The sequence below is a fragment of the Mytilus californianus genome, unplaced genomic scaffold (assembly GCF_021869535.1).
Source record: "Mytilus californianus isolate M0D057914Y unplaced genomic scaffold, xbMytCali1.0.p SCAF_45, whole genome shotgun sequence".
NCBI lineage: Eukaryota > Metazoa > Mollusca > Bivalvia > Mytilida > Mytilidae > Mytilus > Mytilus californianus.
This window is the reverse complement of record NW_026262696.1, coordinates 324,873-345,264: the sequence shown is the minus strand read 5'-3', so window position 1 is coordinate 345,264 and position 20,392 is coordinate 324,873. Positions and strand designations below refer to the sequence as shown.

Here is a 20,392-nt window from a genome sequence, read left to right as displayed (position 1 = left end):
CAGGTGTGTGGACAGGATTATCGTCTTCAAAACAAACAAAACAAATCACATAAACAAAACACTAAAACAACAGCTTTTCCTATTCCTATACATTAGTTTTCATAAAATGTGTAGCATAATTTTCATGCAAAGCTAAGATGCTAAAGAACTTTTTTTAACTAGTTAATTGTTCTTTTTGGGTGGAACAGGTGAAAAAGAGAAACACGTTTTTTTTTTTTGGTTTTTGTTTTTTTTTTTTTTTTAAACTGTTGCTTTTCCATTATTTTTTATCATGAAGTACTGTTTTAAAAGTATATTGATTATTGTTATTACTTTGGAAATCTGATATTTGTCCCAATGACTATGAATATGGCAATTTTAAAAAATAATGTTACATTGAGATTTCATTCAAAAATAAATTTGACACGCCCCTTGACAAAATTTCTTAGTTATAATTTATGTTTTTAAGGATGCTACTGAAATGTACCTTTGTTTCCATGTTCAACATGTTGCTTGTTCAAAGCGCAACAATATGTAAGTGCATTAAATTTCTTTCTTGTATTTTTGATTAGATTCAAGGGGGATTGTATAGTATTAACAATCAGAAATTATTTTTCAAAAGACCGACAATACCAGGCTTGAAAACCAAAAACAATACTTTACAAAAACAATAATAAGAAACACAAGATTGCCAAACATGAAATAATAAATTGGAATAGGCTCATTCTACATCATGGAAGTAACTGACTGAGAATATTGTTCATAAGAACATCTTTATATCATCACAATAATAAAAGTCAGAAATGACACAGACGTTCCTGGTTTGAATAATGGCAAGCATTTAAAAATATGTAAGTCCTGTATGTCAACAACATGTTCGATGTGCAAAATATGTTTGAGAAAAATGCATTGCATCAAAATTTAGTGGAAAACACTAACTATATATTTTTTTTCTACACATATAGACATCTTAGATGAAGATTGCTGGTAAGAAGTATAATTTATTGAAAGTTAATTATCACCATTCATCACTGTCTACCCTATGTCTCCTACGCATATATCGATATACATGTATATTACTCACCGCTTTTAAATGTGTGGAGGAACTTTATTTTCTACATTTTGATACGAAAATATGTATTATAAATGATATGCTCTTTTACATAGCTGAGGTACGTCTCACTGGAGGAGCAGGGCCTTGGGAGGGAACAGTAGAGGTTTATACCGACGGTAGTTGGGGAACGCTTTGTGACTACGATTTTGATTTAAACGATGCAAGGGTTATATGTCGTATGTTAGGATTTGGAAGGTGTGTACCTGTTGTTAAGTTAAACAGCTGATGAAATTAATCTCAGTTAAAGCATTTAATTGTCTACTCATCATTATTATAAAAGGAAATTGTAAAATTTGATATCAATCTAGATATAAGTTCCTTAATTATGTCTTCTCTCTCTTAAATAAGGGAGCTGCAAGTTTGTTTTCTTTGATGGAGAAAAAATATTCAGATTAAAGATATAAATCTATATAAAATTCACAAAATTGAATCCCATTTCAAAAACTAAGAGAATGCAACTAATACCATAACAAACACACAGAATTTCAATCTATAAACTATAAGTTTTAACTGTAGCTAGCGAATTATCGATACGTGTATCGATTGTTTGTGATGATGTCTTTTTGAAAGTATCTTTAAATGTATTGACACCTTTTCGCCATAATGGTTAGATGTATGTTAGACAGAGCAATTTTGAAATATTTGAAATAAATGAATAACGGTGCAGTACCAAAAAGTGATTACGCATGCATTTATATCTGCATTTAATTAAAAAAAATTTACGAAAAAATCACATTCTACGGGAAGTAAAACCAAACATTCATTTTTTGTTTACAAAGAGAGAGTAGATGCACAGGGATCAATCAGAAATCAGTAGTCCTTTAAAAACAGAAAACACCGTAGCTAAGACGATGAAATGATAAACAATAATAACAAAAAATTACACAAAAGCTACAAATTGCGCAATGAGAAACCCAACAAGAAAAAATAAGTGTAGACAATTTTCGAATATTCTTAGGAACTTGTGGAAATTAATCATTCAAAAATCAAACAAATCTAAATATTATTTATCGACAAAAAATATTGACTTTAACGCTACCTTCACTATAAAAAAATAAAAAGATGTGGTATGATTGCAAAAAAGAAAACTATCCACAAGAGACCAAACAACACAGACATTAACAATTAATGGTCTCCGTACGGCCTTCAACAATTAGCAAAGCCCATACCGCATAGTCAGCTATAAAAGCCCCCGAAATGACAAATGTAAAACAATTCAAACGAGAAAAAACTAACGGTCTAATTTATATACAAAAAAATAAACGAAAAACAAATATGTTACACAGCAACACACAAAAATTACTGAATTACAGACTCCTGACTTAGGACAGGCACATACAGAATGTGGCGGGGTTAAACTCGTTTGAAGGCGACAACCCCTAACCTGGGACATTGGTGTAACAGTACAACATAAGAACAAACTATAAAAATCAGTTGAAAAAGGCTTAACTCATCAGATGAATACAAATAGAAATACATCTAACTTTTCTTATTAACTTGTTTCAGAGAAATTCAATTTTTTCCACGGGCAAAATTTGGACAAGGTATCGGTAAAAGTCTGTTTAGTTACCTTTCTTGCTCTGGCAATGAACATAACATTGGAAGTTGTGGATACCGGACTTCAAGTTGTAGTCATAGTCAAGATGTCGGGATTTCTTGTGTCAGTAAGTCTAATTTAATTTTTGCTTACATATGATTGAAGGTGTATCTCATTACGAAAACTCCTGATGAGCATGGAATACTTCTTAAACAAAAAGTAGAACCCAGCGTCGTAAGGTCCTTATAAGCGAAGATTGGACACATGATTTGTATTTTATTCAATTTATTTAATTATAGAAAAGGTTTTCAATAACTTCAAATGCAAAACGCCATATATATGTTACAGTGCATTTGTATAATCAGGGATTATGTAGAATCCCTGGTTTTTCAGGGATTATGTAGAATCACTAAACTCATTAGTGATTATATATAATCCCTGAAAATGACCAGTGATTTTACATAATCACTGAACATTTTACTAATTATTTTACAAATTCCCTAATATGATTTCAGGGATTATCAATAATGAAAAAAAAAAAAGGGAAAGGTTTTACCAGTGATATTTTATTTAACTGTATGTTGAACCACAAATTTCACAAACAAATAAGTATGGCAGAGGAAAATACAAAATGCAAGCTATGGACAAGGAACAAAAAATGGTATTTTTACTTTGATGACAAAAGAACCAAGTAAAAAAAATCCTGCTTAATTCTATCTGCTAACAAAGTATATATTTAAATTGTTTAAAGACTGCTATTATCCTATATATTTCATACATATTACACTCTTTACAGCATTATGCAGTACTATAGGAGGGGACGGGGTTGGTGGGCATGGATCTAAAAATAGATAGTCTTCAATGTTTGACGAAACAAATATATATTTTGTGAAAAGCAAAAGTTGTCAAAACTAGATATACAAAAACAGAAGTACCATTTATATGATTTGCCTCTCATAAGTATACTAGTTTTTATAACAAATCAGTGGTTGATTCGAGTTGAATTGATGGCGTTGTCCATAGAGGGGATAAATAACATGAAATTCAATTCTGAGAGAAATAACGCAACAGAGTTCTGCTAGCATCAGCAATCAGTTCACGGCTGCTGCATGATTCCCTTTTTTTGGGTACCTTCAGATGATTGTATTACAAACTATATTTCTCTTAGACATGCCGTAAAATCTGATTCGATATGAGAAAGACAAGGTTTTTTTAATGTGGATAGTGTAGTAAAACAGATGCGAATCAGGTAGATGTGCCAGTAGAAAAACAGGGCAAATGTGCAAAAGTTTCTGCCATCCAAATTTATTTAATGAATGTTTTAATATATTGTGCTTAACATTTTTGTATTTTGTGTAAAATATATTGAGGTTATCATTTTAATATATAGTGCTTAATATTTTAATTTTGTGTGACATTTTAAAATATTATGCCTAACATTTTTATTATACTTTAAGGTTATCATTTTTGTCGAGCCTGCGACTTTTGTCGCAGAAAGCTCGACATAGGGATAGTGATGCGGCGGCGTTAGCTTACTTCTTAAAAGCTTTATATTTTAGAAGGTAGAAAACCTGGATGCTTCATACTTTGTATATAGATGCCTTATGTTACGAAGTTTCTGTCTGTCACATGTCCATTGTCCTTGAACTCATTTTCATGGTTCAGTGAGTACTTGAAAAAAAGTTAAATAATTTTTGTTATGTTAATTTCTCTCTTATTATGAGTAATAGGATAACTATATTTCGTATGTGCGTACATTGTACCTTGCAGGGTCTTCACGCCCGTCAGACAGTTTTCACCTGACCTCGGCCTCATTTCATGGATCAGTGAACAAGGTTAAGTTTTGGTGGTCAAGTCCATACCTTAGTTACTATAAGCAATAGGACTAGTATATTTGGTGTATGGAAGGATTGTAAGGTGTACATTTGCAACTGGCAGGTGTCATCTGACCTTGACCTCATTTTCATGGTTCAGTGGTTATAGTTCAGTTTTTTTGTTATGATCTGTTTTTCTTATACTGTATGCAATAATCTACAAATTTGGTGTATGGAAATATTTAAGGATGTTTATAATGAAGTTTTATAATGATTTGATATTATAAATTATTTAGTTTAACTTACATTCATTTTCTTCATACACAAAACTGTTTCTTCATTTCAGTTATTATGCATAATCCCTGACGTCTTTTCTAGTGATTATACATAATCCCTGAAAATTTCAGTGATTATATAATCCCTAAACTAACCAGTTACTTTACATAATCCCTGAAAATTTCAGGGATTATGTAGAATCCCTGATTATACATATTCACTGTAACATATATATATATATATATATATATCTGTGTGTAATTTTTTAATGTAGTGGTTTGTGAATTGTACTGAGTTCAGAATGTCCGCTTGTTATCTTCCGTGTCCAAGTTAGACTTATAACCGGGTTTGTACTTACATGAGCAACACGATGGGTGCCACATGCGGGACAGGATCTGTTTTATGTGCACCTGAGATCACACCCGATTTTTGTGGTGTTCAGTCTTTATTTTTCTATGTTGTGTTTTGTATACTGTTTATTTGCCTTTGTTTGGTCTTGGCGTTGTCGGTCATCTTTGACTTATGAATTTGAATGTCCCTTTGGTGTCTTTCGCCTCTTTTTTCCTATTTCTTTAATTTAATATATAATGTAGATTGGTAATGTTTGGTATTGAAACTCATTTTGGTGTTGCAATAAAATGTTTGTCTTACGTTATTTTGAAGAAGTCATACACTGTTATTCCTAACATCACCTGATAAATTAATCTTAGTGAGTATAGTAATAAGTATGTTCTTATAACATCATAGCACACTACTCTGTTTTGTATTTCTTTTAGGAACACACAGATTAGAAACAACAGAAGGTAATTTCCACATATATCAATAATTTGATAAAAGTTAAGAGGGTCGAATTTGATTTAATAGCATTTCATTAGGTAGTATTCATATAAAACGATCATGGTTTTAACGTATGATTAATATTTTTGTTATATCAATAGCAGGCTTTCAGGTTATGACAATGAATTATAAAATAGCAAATCGAAGAATTGAAATATCGAAAAATATTCAACGAATGACCAAACAACACATTAATTCACGAATGCGCGTAGCGCATGTGTTAAATATCAGTGTTGTTCGGTCACTAATTGAATATTTTTAGATATTTGAATTATTTGAATAATTATTCTTTGATTATATTGACAATGGGCTTTTTAATGGAATTAAAGTAGGAAATGTAAGGAACTATATCTTTTTCTACGCATTCACAATTTACTTTGATGCGACATCATCGACAAAGTCTTGATAACACCTATTGTTGTATGACGTCAGAGGAGTGAAACTATGGGTTTTTATTTTCTGTTGAATCACGGTTATTCCTTGCAACCAATGTAATAATGAAATATACTCAAATAATTCATAATTAATAAATACTAATGTTGCACACTCAAAATCAGCTGAAAGATATCCACATAGAGGAACTTCAAACAATCCACACACCATCTCAAACTATGAATGTGTCTTGACAATATGTCAATCTTCCCTGGTCTAACAAGGTGTCAATAAGTGTAACCTTCACTATCAAAGATCTACCACAAAATCCATATTTTTCAATAGACACAAATATATAGGATACGAAAAAATAACTTCGTTCTCAGTTTCAGCATGCCATATTAAATGTGTCATGATTAAACCTGTTTAGTACTCAACATTTCCTTCTTCATTTGAAACTTGTTATTTCGAATACAAATTTGAATCAAGAAAAATAGACAATTTTACATTATTATTTTATATTATTTAGGGATCAGACTTATAGGAGGGACTGGGCCATATGAGGGAACGGTGGAATTAAATGTTAATGGACAATGGGGCACCATATGTGATACAAATTTTGACAAGCATGACGCTGATGTTGTCTGTTGTATGGCTGGTTATACCAGGTAATAGATTACCTGAATTCAATGAAATGTTTTCAGAAGATCACATAAAAAATATGAAAAGAAAAATGTTTAATTGTTTAATATTTATAAGAGTTTCGGAAATGCACACTCATCTAATATAGTGTGCAAACACATGATAATTATAGTAAACGGCAATGCACGTAAACACATTGTTCATAGTGAGACACTCTGCTTAAATTATAAGCGTGTGAAATAGCTTTGTTTATAAAATATTTGCTCAAAGAAGGTCTGAATAGAAATATAGAGGCACTACTGAATTGTTGAAGGGTTTATTGACTGCAATCTAGTTTAAAAAATCACGATAGTTGTTTCAACATTTGTATATCAATACATTTTTAATAAGATTGGATAATTCCGAAAAGACGTAATATTAAATCAAGAAATCTAAGATTCTTAGCGAAAATCACACTAAATTTGTTATATGTCTGGGCAATACACAAACAAAAAGATAGAAACAATCTATCTTAAGAATTTCAACTTTATTTACCAACATTTAAGCAAAACTATTAAGCTCGATACAATTGTATCTTTACTCAGTCTACGTTCTTATGCTTATTTGTTTGTTAACGAAAACTGTAAATACCTTACAATTTGATATAAACTGAAAATACAGCATTCAGTTACGTTTCATATTGATAGTCCAATAGTGTATCACGTAACTTATTTAGGGCTATACAGGCTTTTTCAAATGCACATTTTGGGCATGGCAATGGTTCGTCGATACTCTACAATGTCCACTGCAGTGGCAATGAGGACCATTTAGACAGTTGTGGATCTAATGGATGGTTTTCTAGTACGTGTAGCCATGACAATGATGCCGGTGTGGCTTGTCTTGGTGAGTAAAAAGTAAAATCACAAAAATACTGAACTCTGAGGAAAATTCAGAACGGAAAGTCCCTAATCAAATGGCAAAATCAAATGATAAAACACATCAAACGAATGGCCAATAACTGTCATATTTCTGACTTGGTACAAGCATTTTCAAATGTAGAAAATGGTGAATTGAACCTGGTTTTATAGCACTAAACCTCTCACTTGTATGACAGTCGCATCAAATTCCGTTATATTTACAACGATGCGTGAACAAAACAGACATAAAAGGTAAAATAGTCACAATATGGGTACAGCAGTCATCACTGTGTCAAAATCTCAAAACAAACAAATATTTAACACAAAAGCACAAAAAAGTAAAATCATAAAAGTACTAAACTCCGAGGAGAATTCAAAACGGAAAGTCCCTAATCAAATGATTTCGTTTTTTACTAGATTTAGCTCGATCGATTTTAAGTTAATTAGAACATTTTGTACTATCTATATTGAGAGTTATAATGCCCTTATTAACCTTTACACAAAGGTAGTAGTAGTTGCTGTAGTAGTAGTAGTAGTAGTAGTAGACGTGTTAGATAAATTACTACTTTTTACAAACTACAGTCGAATGTTCACAGACGATAAACAGCTCATAGGAGATGTCTCAAAAGAGGTAATGGTTGTTTTTCTGTTAACTGAAAATACTAAATGAATAACTGCAGAAACTTTATAAGTCATATAAACAAAAAATATCTTCATTTGAGTCTCACAGAATTGTAGAGTTGATGGGAACCAACGTCACAAAGAATCTTGATGAAATTTAACAGATTTGTATATTTCGCTTTTTTTTTTTGGTGATAGAGAGAAATAGGTAAAAAAAAATCGAAGCATCAAAAAAAAAAGAAGGGGAATCAAAGACAAACCTGAGCACAAAGAAAACAAACGATGACTACGGATGGCCAATCCATAACTGAAAACCTCAAATAAATGAGAAGCACACAGACCCCGTCGCTGATAAAAATAACTACAACACAAGCCGCGATGATAAAGCTCATGAAATATGTCCTCTCAGGAAAATCACCCATCCACTTCCTCATTGAGTATTTGCATATCCATTTGTACAATTTATTGATTGGTGTTTGCTTTACGCCGCCTCATCACTTTATTAGGTATAAGTAATCACTGCGACAGAGTGGCAGCTGCAATAATCTCTGAAGATGGCGATCTACCAAGATAGAAACCGATGTATTTTTTTTTCATCTGTCACTATATTAAAAAAATATATATTACAGAGTTCTTTTTCATGACATGTAGCTTGAGAGTTTTCACTGAACTGTAAACATTATCGTTAAATGGGGTAGCAACTATTATTGTACCGAGTCAATCGATAATGAAGTTCTTTTGAGATGGTCCCTAAGGCTTATTTCAATGTATCAACTCTAGACTCTCGACTCTCAATTGTCAACAGTAAACATTCATCTGAGAAGTATTAGTAGTCAGAAAGGTAGTTGCAGTGATTAATTCTCTTTGAATAATATAACTGTATAAAAAGTTAATATTCAGATTAGGATGATGTATGTGTGAATGTTTATTTCTTTTATAACACCTGTTAAGGAACTATCCACTTCTGAACTCAAAAATAACATTCTACTTTGCAAACGCCTTACACTATTTTATATGTTTATTCAAATCTTATACACGAATCGTTCTGCTTAAACATTTTACTTGAAATACACAGTGACTTCTTATGTGTTTATATTATGCTGAAACTTATTTCAAGGTGATCCTTGTATCAGATGATAGGTTTTGACAAAATAATATAAATGTACTGTAAAGAAAGAAATTAATTTTTTCCACACAGGGGTCAAATTTATTTTGCGGAAAATGATGACAAAAGTCTGCACTGAATTTCAAAGATGAGAATTAAGTATTCAAATATCTGCAAAGGCATTCAAAATTTAAAGCAGACCATGTTTAAGTTTAAAGTTTTTAAGTTCTAATATCGATTTTTGAATTTTTTGCTGAAAATACGATTTTTGAAATAACAAAAATTGCAAAAAAAAAGTTCGCATATTTGCCTTAAATCAATGGTTTTGATGAGAAATTAACACTCTGTAAGTATAAGACCAATTGGGCAATTATTTATCTTAGTACAGTGTATCCAATTTCATTATATATAGAAAGTACATTGCCTTGTATCGTTTCTTTTGTTGACTAGTATATAAATATATATATATATATATAAACAAGTCTTAATTGAATATATATATATATATTTTAGACAGTGACAGAAAATCCATATCACAAGGTACTGTTTATGTTATTATTTATTTTACACTTAATTTTAAGATCACAATGCTATTTAAAGGTTACGGAGTTCCTTTATTAAGATTTTGTTGTAACCGGGCTTTCAAATTCTTTTTTATTTTGTTATGTTTGGTAATAACGCATAGTTAATAAATGTAGTACTTTTCCAAAGTGTAGAAAATGGTGTGAAATAGATGCAGCTGTATTACGATTAAACATTGTTGCAAGTTTAAATAGGTATAATCAATAATACAAAAAAAAACATCCAATTATGAACTATTCACTGAAGAAACATCATGTATATGTCCAATAAAGGTAGATACTATTATATACAAAAATTAAGAAGATGTGACCTGATTGCCAATAAGACATACAGTATGTCAAATTTAAATAAACGACAAGGGCTCAGTTGCGTACTGTTCGAAATATTGTTTTTGTTGGAGTTAAGCTTACAACAACTATCTGAGGGGTGCGGGAAAGTAATCAGAGCGTAGCATGAGGGAGATATATTCTTTATTATAAGAGCAAATTTTAATAACACAATATTGGTATTGTTATACATGTACCAATAACTAAGTGCTGGACACTGGGCTGGTGATAACCTCGGATACTCAGAATACACCACCAGTTGTGACCTGGTTGAAGTTCAAATGTCAGCCAATATCGGGCTTACTTCAATTGTAGTTGCAGTTCAATATATCTCCGTTCCTCCCGATCGACCTTCTTTGTAAAACAATTGTTCAATTTCTCTACACAAAAACAAATTCCTACTAGACGTTAAACGATAAACAAATGATGAATCAATTATGTTAGTGTTAAACTTGGAAAACTTGTATTGCAATGTAAAACACGAAATATTTTACAACGCAGCGTGTGTCTTGTCCTTTAGAGACATCATCTTCATGGCTTTATGATTTTTTTGTATTACCTAATTAATCAATTTCGCATGTAAATTTTAAATTCAATTCTCTTATAATGGATTTTGTTAGGAGTTGAGTTTGTAGGAGGAACCGGTCCACATGAAGGAACAGTTCAAATAAATGTAAATGGGGAATGGGGAACCATATGTGGAAGTTATTTCGATATGAATGATGCAGAAGTTATTTGCCGTATGGCAGGATATTCAAGGTAATACAAAGCTTTATGGGTAATATGTTCAATCAAGTTACCTCATTTACATATTCCTGTTCATCTACATTGTATACAAAGACATCAATATTCATTACTCAAACTATGATTTTCTATATGAGATAAGACAGTCAAATATTAGTTAACTTGACTCTCCCATCCCTCCATAATTCAAATGAAATAACACTTAATATTTTGTAAAAAAAAATATCTTTAATCTATGTTCAGCTTTCTTTAGAGTTAAGATTTCTTTAAGTTCAGATATATATTCGACTATACGTCCAATAGTTATAAGGTAATTAGTATGTAGTCCATAGATACTTGTTACTGTTGAATAAGTCGTAAAAAAACTCTAGAATATTTATATCTCCGTTCGTCCGTCCACAAAACTTTTTTAGCATCTTTATACAACTGAAATTCAGAGCTTCTTTAAATTTAGTCTCAAACTTTATGTAAACATGTTATACAGTCTGATTTGTTTTGATCTTCTTCTTTCACCAACTACCTGTTTACGGAATATTAACATTCTAACATATAATGAAGAAGTATTAATTTTTTGGAAAATTTTTCTGAGGATTCTCCTTAACTTATATATCAAGTTTCCAGTGGGTATCAAGGCTGCTTCTCTTTCTTACAAAAGACCGGAAAGATCTTAATTTACATAAAAGGGAGTTAAAACAGTATTTAGCTTAACATAGATATCTATATTGAACTGACTCAAAGACGATTTAAAAAGCCAAATCTACGGATATTCTGATCAAACTAACAACCGAAGTTCAAATAATGTATTGGAAATGTGTAGGACATAGGAAATGATGAATATCGGTCCCCTCGCTTCTTAATAGAAAATTTAGTCGAATATCTACAAATCATTACTGTACGCTCAACAGATTAAAGGAAAATGTATCCGTATAAACAATGTTTTCCGAGAAACTTTAATACCCTACCAGCTAAAAATGAAAACTTTATGGTAGAATGAAAATTAAACGTACTTAAATATTCATAGTACAGGTGTTGAAAACTGCAATGATACTACATAAGTGAAACGCACAGAAGTGTTAAGATGCCCGCTAAAGGAATTTATTGAATCAGCCGATAAATGATTAAAGAACCGAACACAAATACAAAATTAAACCAACCATTGTCTTCAAAGTGAAGCATAGGACAGTTGTCAGTGTGTGAACTTTTTTTTAATTATAAATCCCCTTTTCGTTTATCTTTTGACAATATAGTTAGTTTTCTCTGCACTGTTGGAAGTACACAATCATTCATTCAAATATGTTCAATATGACTTTCGTGAAGTTTTCTTTCAGAGCTTTACAAGCATACAGTAGTGCCCATTTTGGTCCTGGAAATGGATCTGTAATTCTTAGTAACTTGCAATGCAGTGGAAATGAAAATATTGTAGACAGCTGTGGATCCGATGGTTGGTACAAAACTGGTACATGTGCACATTCAACTGATGCAGGAGTCGTATGTTTAAGTATGTTTATTATTCCTTATTTGCAATTTGAAATGACTTTATTTCAAAGTTTTAGCTTCGTATTACCTTTAAATTACTTGAATTTTAAAATAAAGTAAAAGTTGCGATTTAAAATGGTTTAATATATACATTTCCTTGTAGCACTGTCTAGAAATGCCAAGTAAAGTTTTGTCATACAAAGTCATAACATATACCCGACTAATATTGTATTAACCAAGACGTAAGATTCTTTTACACACGATTCATCAATGGCGCTTGAATACACTGAAATTAGAAGGTCACCTTTTAAGAGCATTGGACGTCATTAAACCGCAGAAAATTGTACTTAGTTGGGACAATAGAATTTAACCGATGTTCACATATCATAAATCAATTGCGTAACAAATAAATCGACCAAGAAGATAAAAACTCAAGGTAACAGACAAACCCTGAGGAATTCATATAGATTGACAAAGTACCAAGAACGGGTACATCGTTTGGTTAGCGTCTTCCTCAACTGTTATGCAAACATCAGCCGTCATGCCAATCCCCACAACGAAATCTTATCATAACCGGTGACATTACTGATAAGTCGAATATTCTGGTATCTAAAAATCTAAGACCGCGAAAACATGATAAAAACGCCTTTGACAAGCAATGAGTTTGGGAGAAAAACCTTCATATTTTGAATAATATAAAAATTTGTGAACAGAAAACTTACCACAAAATTTACATTCACAGAATATAAAGATTTTTAAAAGAAATAGGTATTCAATATCATATGTCAGCGAATTTTTCACTATAATACATTGTTTTCTGTAAGTCAACATACATTTTTGTGTTTCTTTTGCAGGAAATGCTAATAAATACACAACTGAAGGTAAATTATTAAATCTTGACATTGATAATCTCGGTTGGACCCGTTAATACCAACTCTCCAGCATTTGTTATTAAGCTTTGCAGAAACAATTTAATGTAATCTTCTAAATGAATGTAAGAATTCTTTGTTGGAAATGGATAATTTTGATCAAGATGTTGCAATGTTATCTTTTATCCTCTTTTTTTGTATATCAGATTTTAGTCATATTTCTGCCGTTACCGCTTGAATGTAATACATTTTATCATCGTATTCTTTTTCTCTTTTTTTACATACATTTCTGAATTAAGGTAAATACAACAAACTCAAACTAGCCAAATACTGTAATTGGTTTTGACATATGAACTGCTATTTTATATCGTTTTCAATATTCATTGTTCCTTACATCACAGTTAAATAATTATTGGGCATTGTCCTGAAGGATTTTCAGAAACTTATTGCAAAACAAACAATTTGCATCATTTAAAATATGAAGGAGTCTTTGTATACGTTTTGTTGCTTTTGTTGATTTTCACATACACTTGTCGATGAAGATGCTAAAAGGAAATTGACCAAAACTAGTTATGACATAGTAAATGTACAAACAGACCGCACAGCCTTTTTTCAAAAATTGCTTTGACATAAATCATCTGATGATTTAACCCAAAAATATTATCCCATGGGACAATTTTTAATTATCAAGTTAGAATCGTTAAAAAACCTTAATCAGTAACTTAAAGCCATTTTTAGAATTAAAAAAAAACGAGCTGGAGAAATTTTTCTGCTTTAACATATTTTCTTATTGCTGATCAGATATCAAAATCAGGTTAAATGTGGCAAGTAATGAGAATAAAAATATGAAGTATAAAATATAATAAGTAAATACATCACATATCAAGTCAAATGAAGACATAAATACTCCTTACACTGATTGAAAGCGGTTTCTATCTTTTATTGTAGGGATCAGATTAGAAGGTGGGGCAGGACCATTTGAAGGAAGAGTAGAGCTAAATATAAATGGACAATGGGGAACAATTTGTGACAACAGCTTTGATTTACCGGATGCGGAAGTTATCTGTCGAATGGCAGGATATTCTAGGTACAACATGTATTATCAATTTCTCTGTCTTTAATTCCATCGAAATCCGTATTAAGTGCTAGAAAAAAGGGTAATGTTTAATACTCTTACATGCTCTGGTTTTAATCAGATGTGCAATAATTTGTCTGCATTTCTGGAATTAATCAGCTGTCAGAAGGGTTCGAAATCAAAAAACGGAAAAAGAGCTTGATAAAAGCAAACAATTCAACTTGTAACAAAATGAATATCAAACCAAGTCAATAAAATAAATCAATGATATCAATGAAATATTTCAGTTCCACCCTGTCAGTTCAAAACCATTTACTAACATAACATGCAGATAAAGGCAACGCTAGCTAGTTACCAGATTTTCTATGCTTATAAAAGCTTTGAAAAAAATAAAATTCAAGGTAAAACACAACCTTGGGGAATCGCATCAAACACCAAAAGTAGAGAAAAGATATGTTTCGACAGGGTGAGCATCTCCTGCCATGCATGCATGCATCTTCTAGCATGCGAATTACACTCAGTCAGTCCAAAAAAATTAGGATTCAATTGGTAGATCGGGTGCCTTTTTTGATCATCCCTTCTGGGCATGTTGCAACAATACATTTTTTAGTTTTTAATATTCAATATGCAACAGAAACATCTGAAACTTTAAATTTAAGGATTAAACTATAAAAAAAAATCAAAGTTCGTTAAATGTTATTAAAATTGACAAAAAAAGTCCATGTAAAATCAAGGGCAAATAAGTGTATCGAAGTTTATAGGATAAGTTTTTTTCTCTCGATATAAAAGAAAATAACGCCCGTGACCCCTATTTGTATTTGATATTTTGGAAGTATTTAAGGAAAGCAATGCTCTCATTGAATTTTAACCAATTCTATCGTTTTGTGTTTCTTCAATAAGGAAAATTTAAAGTAGCCTTATATAACCATATAAGATAACTGTGATTTTGTTAATTTCAGTGAAATTTAACGAAAATCAAGGTCCGTGACCCGCAATATTCATATTGAAATTCAAAAGTACATTGGCCCTGAAGACTTTTACAGATGTTTTAGAAAAATCTTTCGTTATACATTCGGATACCCCATCTACCTCAATTTGCAAATCAGTCAACTATTCTTGTTTCTATGCGTGTCCACTTTGCTTGTTAACCCTTTTTAGAAAATGCCGGGTTTTTTATTATTTAAATCAATACATGTTATCTTTTCAAACCCAACCAAAGAGCTTTGCAATCATTTACAAGAGGTCATTTCGGAGTAGGAGCTGGTCCAATTTACCTCGACAGTTTACAGTGTAGCGGACATGAACGACATCTTGATAGTTGTGCATCAAGTGGCTTATTCAAAATCTCGAGTTCGTGTCAACACAGTGATGATGTAGGAGTAGTTTGTCTAAGTAAGTTTTATTTTAAGAACATTTATGTTAATGAACAATAAAACATAATACATAGTTTTTGATCAACTGAACTTTGTCTGTGGTGGATAGTTGTCTTATTGCCAATCATACCATGTATTCTTTTATTGATATATATCATAAAGTTGAACCGGATGAACGTTTCCATGGTATTTTTACAAAAGTTTACAACGATAGCACTTATGATGTTACCGATAAAATTTTGAATATTTGAATTGGTCGTTTATTGCTAGTTGATTATCAATTGTAATTGGCATTTAACTAGCGTTGAGTACTCGTATATCAGAGATTTGTGTCTAATATTGTATGTCAATGTCATGTTTTTGGTGCTTCATACCGATCTATTGAGTTAAGCCATCTGAATCGGAGTTCGACCGTTTTTTCCGTATGCTGTTCTGTTACACCACTGTCCTAGGTAGGGAGAGGGTTGAGCGTTCGAAAACACTTTTAACCTCGACACGTACTGAATGTATCTGTCCTAAGGTATGACCTTGTTATTCAGAGGTTGCTGTTTGTTCGTGTCAGCAATAGTTGCTTTTATAAGTTGTATTATTACAAATTAGAACATTTGTTTTCTTGTTTGAATCGTTTGTCATTCTTTATTCCGGGGCTTTTTTAACTGACTATACGTTATGGGTTTTTCGCATTTTCGGTTACCTATATTTGATTTTATCTTCGGCATTTGAACGTGATGGTAGAACATTGTCTTATTGGCAATAATACCACATCTCTTTATTTTGATAACATATATACTAATTAAAACCGATTAAATCCAAGATGGTGGATATGGTTTTGTTCAAGATCGGTGTGTCCTGGTGTTTGATATTTTTGATTGTGGTAGTATAAAATTCTAGAAAATAAGAGAAACTATAAGAGCCAATGACTAAAGGAAAATACCTGTATGTGTATTAATTGGCTAATCCACACCGAGTTTCAATTTTGTGATTTTGTCATTGATTTTAATCTTATCATTTATATATGCTACGCATGAACTATTCAATAATGTTTTACCGCTTCTATTTTCATTAATTATTGTTTACGTTTTTACATACAATTTAGATATAAGTAATTTCTGTGAAAACCCTCTTGACATATAATTTATCATTGTATTTCAATTTCATATATATGATAACTTACGATAGTTAGTAATATAAAAGTAAAAGTTTACTATGAATAAAGCCTTTTAGAAACACATTTTAAATATTGGACATATACCATTTTATCAATACAAAATATGTAAGGTGTTCTTGGATTGATGTATAATTGAAGTTTGTTGCGCGTTCTTGTAATCTGTACAGGTTTTGGGATAAATCAAAATTTGGGCGAATCAAGAATATTCATCCACATTATAGTTAACATGAAGAAAACATACCAGAACTATAAAAAGGCAAGCATCTAACAGAGAGAGCAGACTGCAAATAGTTGTCATAAAATGCCAAACACATATCAAAGCACAAACGCATTATAAAATAGAATATCATACATCTGAAACACAAGACACTCAAACAAACAAAAAAACGCTGATTTTCACATTGTATGTTCTGTTTGTAAATTACATCGCATGAATATATTTCCAGGTGGAAATAGAACAGATGTCGTTCAAGGTATGCTTATCTTACTGTTTTTGTTAGATTGACATGTAAGTTATCAGTTTAAAAATAATACATTTATGAGTTAAATCCACTGGAGGAATTAATACATTCTAGTATGAAGGAGTACCGGCTTACTAGTTTATACAGATAAAGAGGTGTAGTGAACACAGTGAAACGGAATCGCTTCAATAGAGTGACACCTAGTATGTAACGAATTGAATTAGAGGCAACGATATTTTACCTATGTTCAAATCTAATAAATTACTTCAGAATATAAAAATCATGGTAAAATATAAACAAATGGAAAAATCTACATGAGCGAAATCAGATGTGAGGTTTGGGTACACACTTTTACTGTGCAAGCAACACCGGTTATTCGAATCTACACACATTCAAAATGTCACAATAAGCAATAGGATTCATTCAATAATTTTACAGACCGGATGACTGTTCTGTTACCTTAAGATGTAAGACCGCGAAAACATGTCAATAGAGAGTTGATTAATAGTGGATAGTGGAATATTGGAAGTTGCCAAAATGAAAGTTTAAATCATCACGTTTGTCATGGATTTTTGTTGAAAACCGCCAATCTGTGTCAATATCAAGGTACAATACCAAGATAAGAAGTTCTAGTTAAAGAAGTATCTTTCATCTTAAATTCACCGAAACATCTCACTGAGAAAGGAAATTAACAACCGATGATACCGAACTCTATGGAAAATTCAAAACGGAAAGTCCGTCCAAACACATCAAACAAATGTACATCAACTTTCAAATTCCTGACTTGATTAAGGCGTTTCCGTACGTAGAAAATGGTTGATTAAACCTGGTTTTATAGCTAGCTAAACCTATCATTTGTATGAGAGACGGAGACGTATAAAATTCCATTATATTAACAGAAATACCAAATAACAATGTATAAAAATAGGAATACATTGCGTTATAATCTTAATCAATATAAAAACAAACAAATATGTCAACAAAGAAAAACAGAACGGTATATAGGCAAAGCACATAAGTAAAAAAGAAAGACAAGAATACAAAAAATGACCACAGCACAATAACACAATGGCGGAAAGTTAAGTAACGAGTGAAATGTATCTGAAGTAAAAAAAAAAAAAGGCTTTGCCAGGTCCATGATCCTTTGAAATATTCTTTTACTCAGTTTGGTCATATTGGAACAGATTTTATTTAGCTATTCTGTTAAATCATATAGCTCTTCAACTGTTTCTTGTCTCCTACATACTTAACTTTTAAAATAGAGCATGCATGATGAAGGTACTTTCAGACCAAATGCGCTTCGGTTACATACATTTAAACAGTTATTTTCAATATATGGTCTAATAGTTATAAAAGCACTGCCAATAAAATGGTTTTACATTTATATGTTACCAAAATAGAATAAACATGATTTATTGGTGAAAAAAATTATGTAAACCCAAGTTGAATTTTACAAATAAATAAAAACACTTTATTATAGATTGTTCAGGACAATTTGAACTGGTTAATGATTATGTAATAAACTCATGTTATAGGGGTCAGACTTGTTGGAGGTTTTAAACAATGGGAAGGTCGTGTAGAATTACAAGTAAATGGTCAGTGGGGTACCATATGTGGATATAGTAGTGGTTTTGATATTGATGATGCAAAAGTAATATGCAGAATGGCTGGACTTTCCACCTCTGGGTAAGATTATTTTTATCATCTGCTCTCTCTCTTCCTGGTAATAATTGTGAGTTACTGTATATTAGACATAATGAACACATTTTTTTTGTATTTAATGGATCCCATGTTTTTCACCAAGGGACATTATTTTCCCATGTTTGTCTCTAAACGAGCACATCTTCATTCTATTATAAATATCGATGCATATTTTATTATTTCATGTATCATATGTATGACTGCCCTATTATTATGAAAACACTAGAAACAGACTTCATTATCAATGCACGGGGCATGTTAGTAATTGTTTAATGGTCACACCGAAAACTCAATGCAAACACAATCATTAGTATCTAAATATGTATTTTCAAGGAAGGTACAGGTATTTCCAAATGCTTACTTTGGACGAGGTACAGGACCGGTATTATTGAGCGGTTTGACCTGTGCTGGGCACGAAGATCAAATCGATAGTTGTGGATCCAATGGCTGGTATAATACTAATAGCTACTGTGGACATCAGTATGACGTGGGTGTGTCATGTCCAGGTAATATCATTTAATATTTTACCAATATTGTATCATTTCAATATTGTTAACGAAAATAGTTTGAATTAGGCAAAAACATAAAACCATTAGATTTTCAAAATCAATTTATTTAATAAACTGTGTGTGAGGTAAAAAAGCAAATATTTAGTGTTCAATCAACATTTTCACCTTTGAACATGTTAATTATAAAACTCAACGCGTACTGCTAATTACGCAAAACACGTTATCTTGATATAAGTTATATAGTGATAATATGCATTGTGTGTAGTCCATCTACTATCTCAACGTTATGGTTTTGTTTGCTCTTGCATACTGAATTATATGTATTCTGTTTTTATTTACAGATGATAATCCATTTGGATGAGGTGATATTAATGCCATCAAAGTAATATTTTGAACACATGCAAATATAGAAAATAAAAATATTACAAATATGTAAACGCTTTTCAAAAATGGACCACCACTTGATTTTGTGTGTTAAGCCAGAGAAAAACAGTGATTTGTGATCAGTGAAAACTGAAACAGTATCTTGTAGTGGTAGCGCGAAAAAAATCACCATTTATAAAACTCGTAGCAAAATATAAAAAGTTTAAGGTGGAAAACAGTAGTGCACAATTAATTAGATATGATAGAACATGTATCAAAAAGTGCTGGGATAAAATGTTTAAGGCTTTTCAGAAGCTAATATTTAGTTCAATCAAGTACCTGCTTGAGATCAAGGTTGACCGCTATGTAATCAAGTATTTAACTTCATAAAATGAAATTCAATACATTATCTTCCACGTCTTTTTACACAAATTGATAGCATCAATCTCAAAGAAAGGCAAATGATTCCAATGAGTTATTCAAAATAATAAGTCGAAAACAAACAGACAATGCCATGGGAAAAAAACGAAAAACCACTGTTGTTTGTCTTTT

At 31.4% G+C, this 20,392-nt stretch overlaps 1 protein-coding gene across 1 annotated transcript; it reads left to right on the top strand.

The window, feature by feature from the left end:
• The first annotated feature begins 431 nt into the window (after positions 1-431).
• Positions 432-19,908, top strand: LOC127699958 (deleted in malignant brain tumors 1 protein-like). The gene is made up of 16 exons (XM_052203333.1): positions 432-513; positions 1,147-1,288; positions 2,600-2,757; positions 5,497-5,523; positions 6,459-6,597; positions 7,287-7,453; positions 9,707-9,733; positions 10,722-10,860; positions 12,174-12,343; positions 13,176-13,202; positions 14,139-14,277; positions 15,485-15,657; positions 17,253-17,279; positions 18,803-18,953; positions 19,302-19,474; positions 19,819-19,908. Exons 1-16 carry the CDS (start codon positions 438-440, stop codon positions 19,836-19,838), a joined length of 1,755 nt encoding a protein of 584 aa, XP_052059293.1. The 5' UTR covers positions 432-437; the 3' UTR covers positions 19,839-19,908.
• The last annotated feature ends 484 nt before the right edge of the window (positions 19,909-20,392 follow it).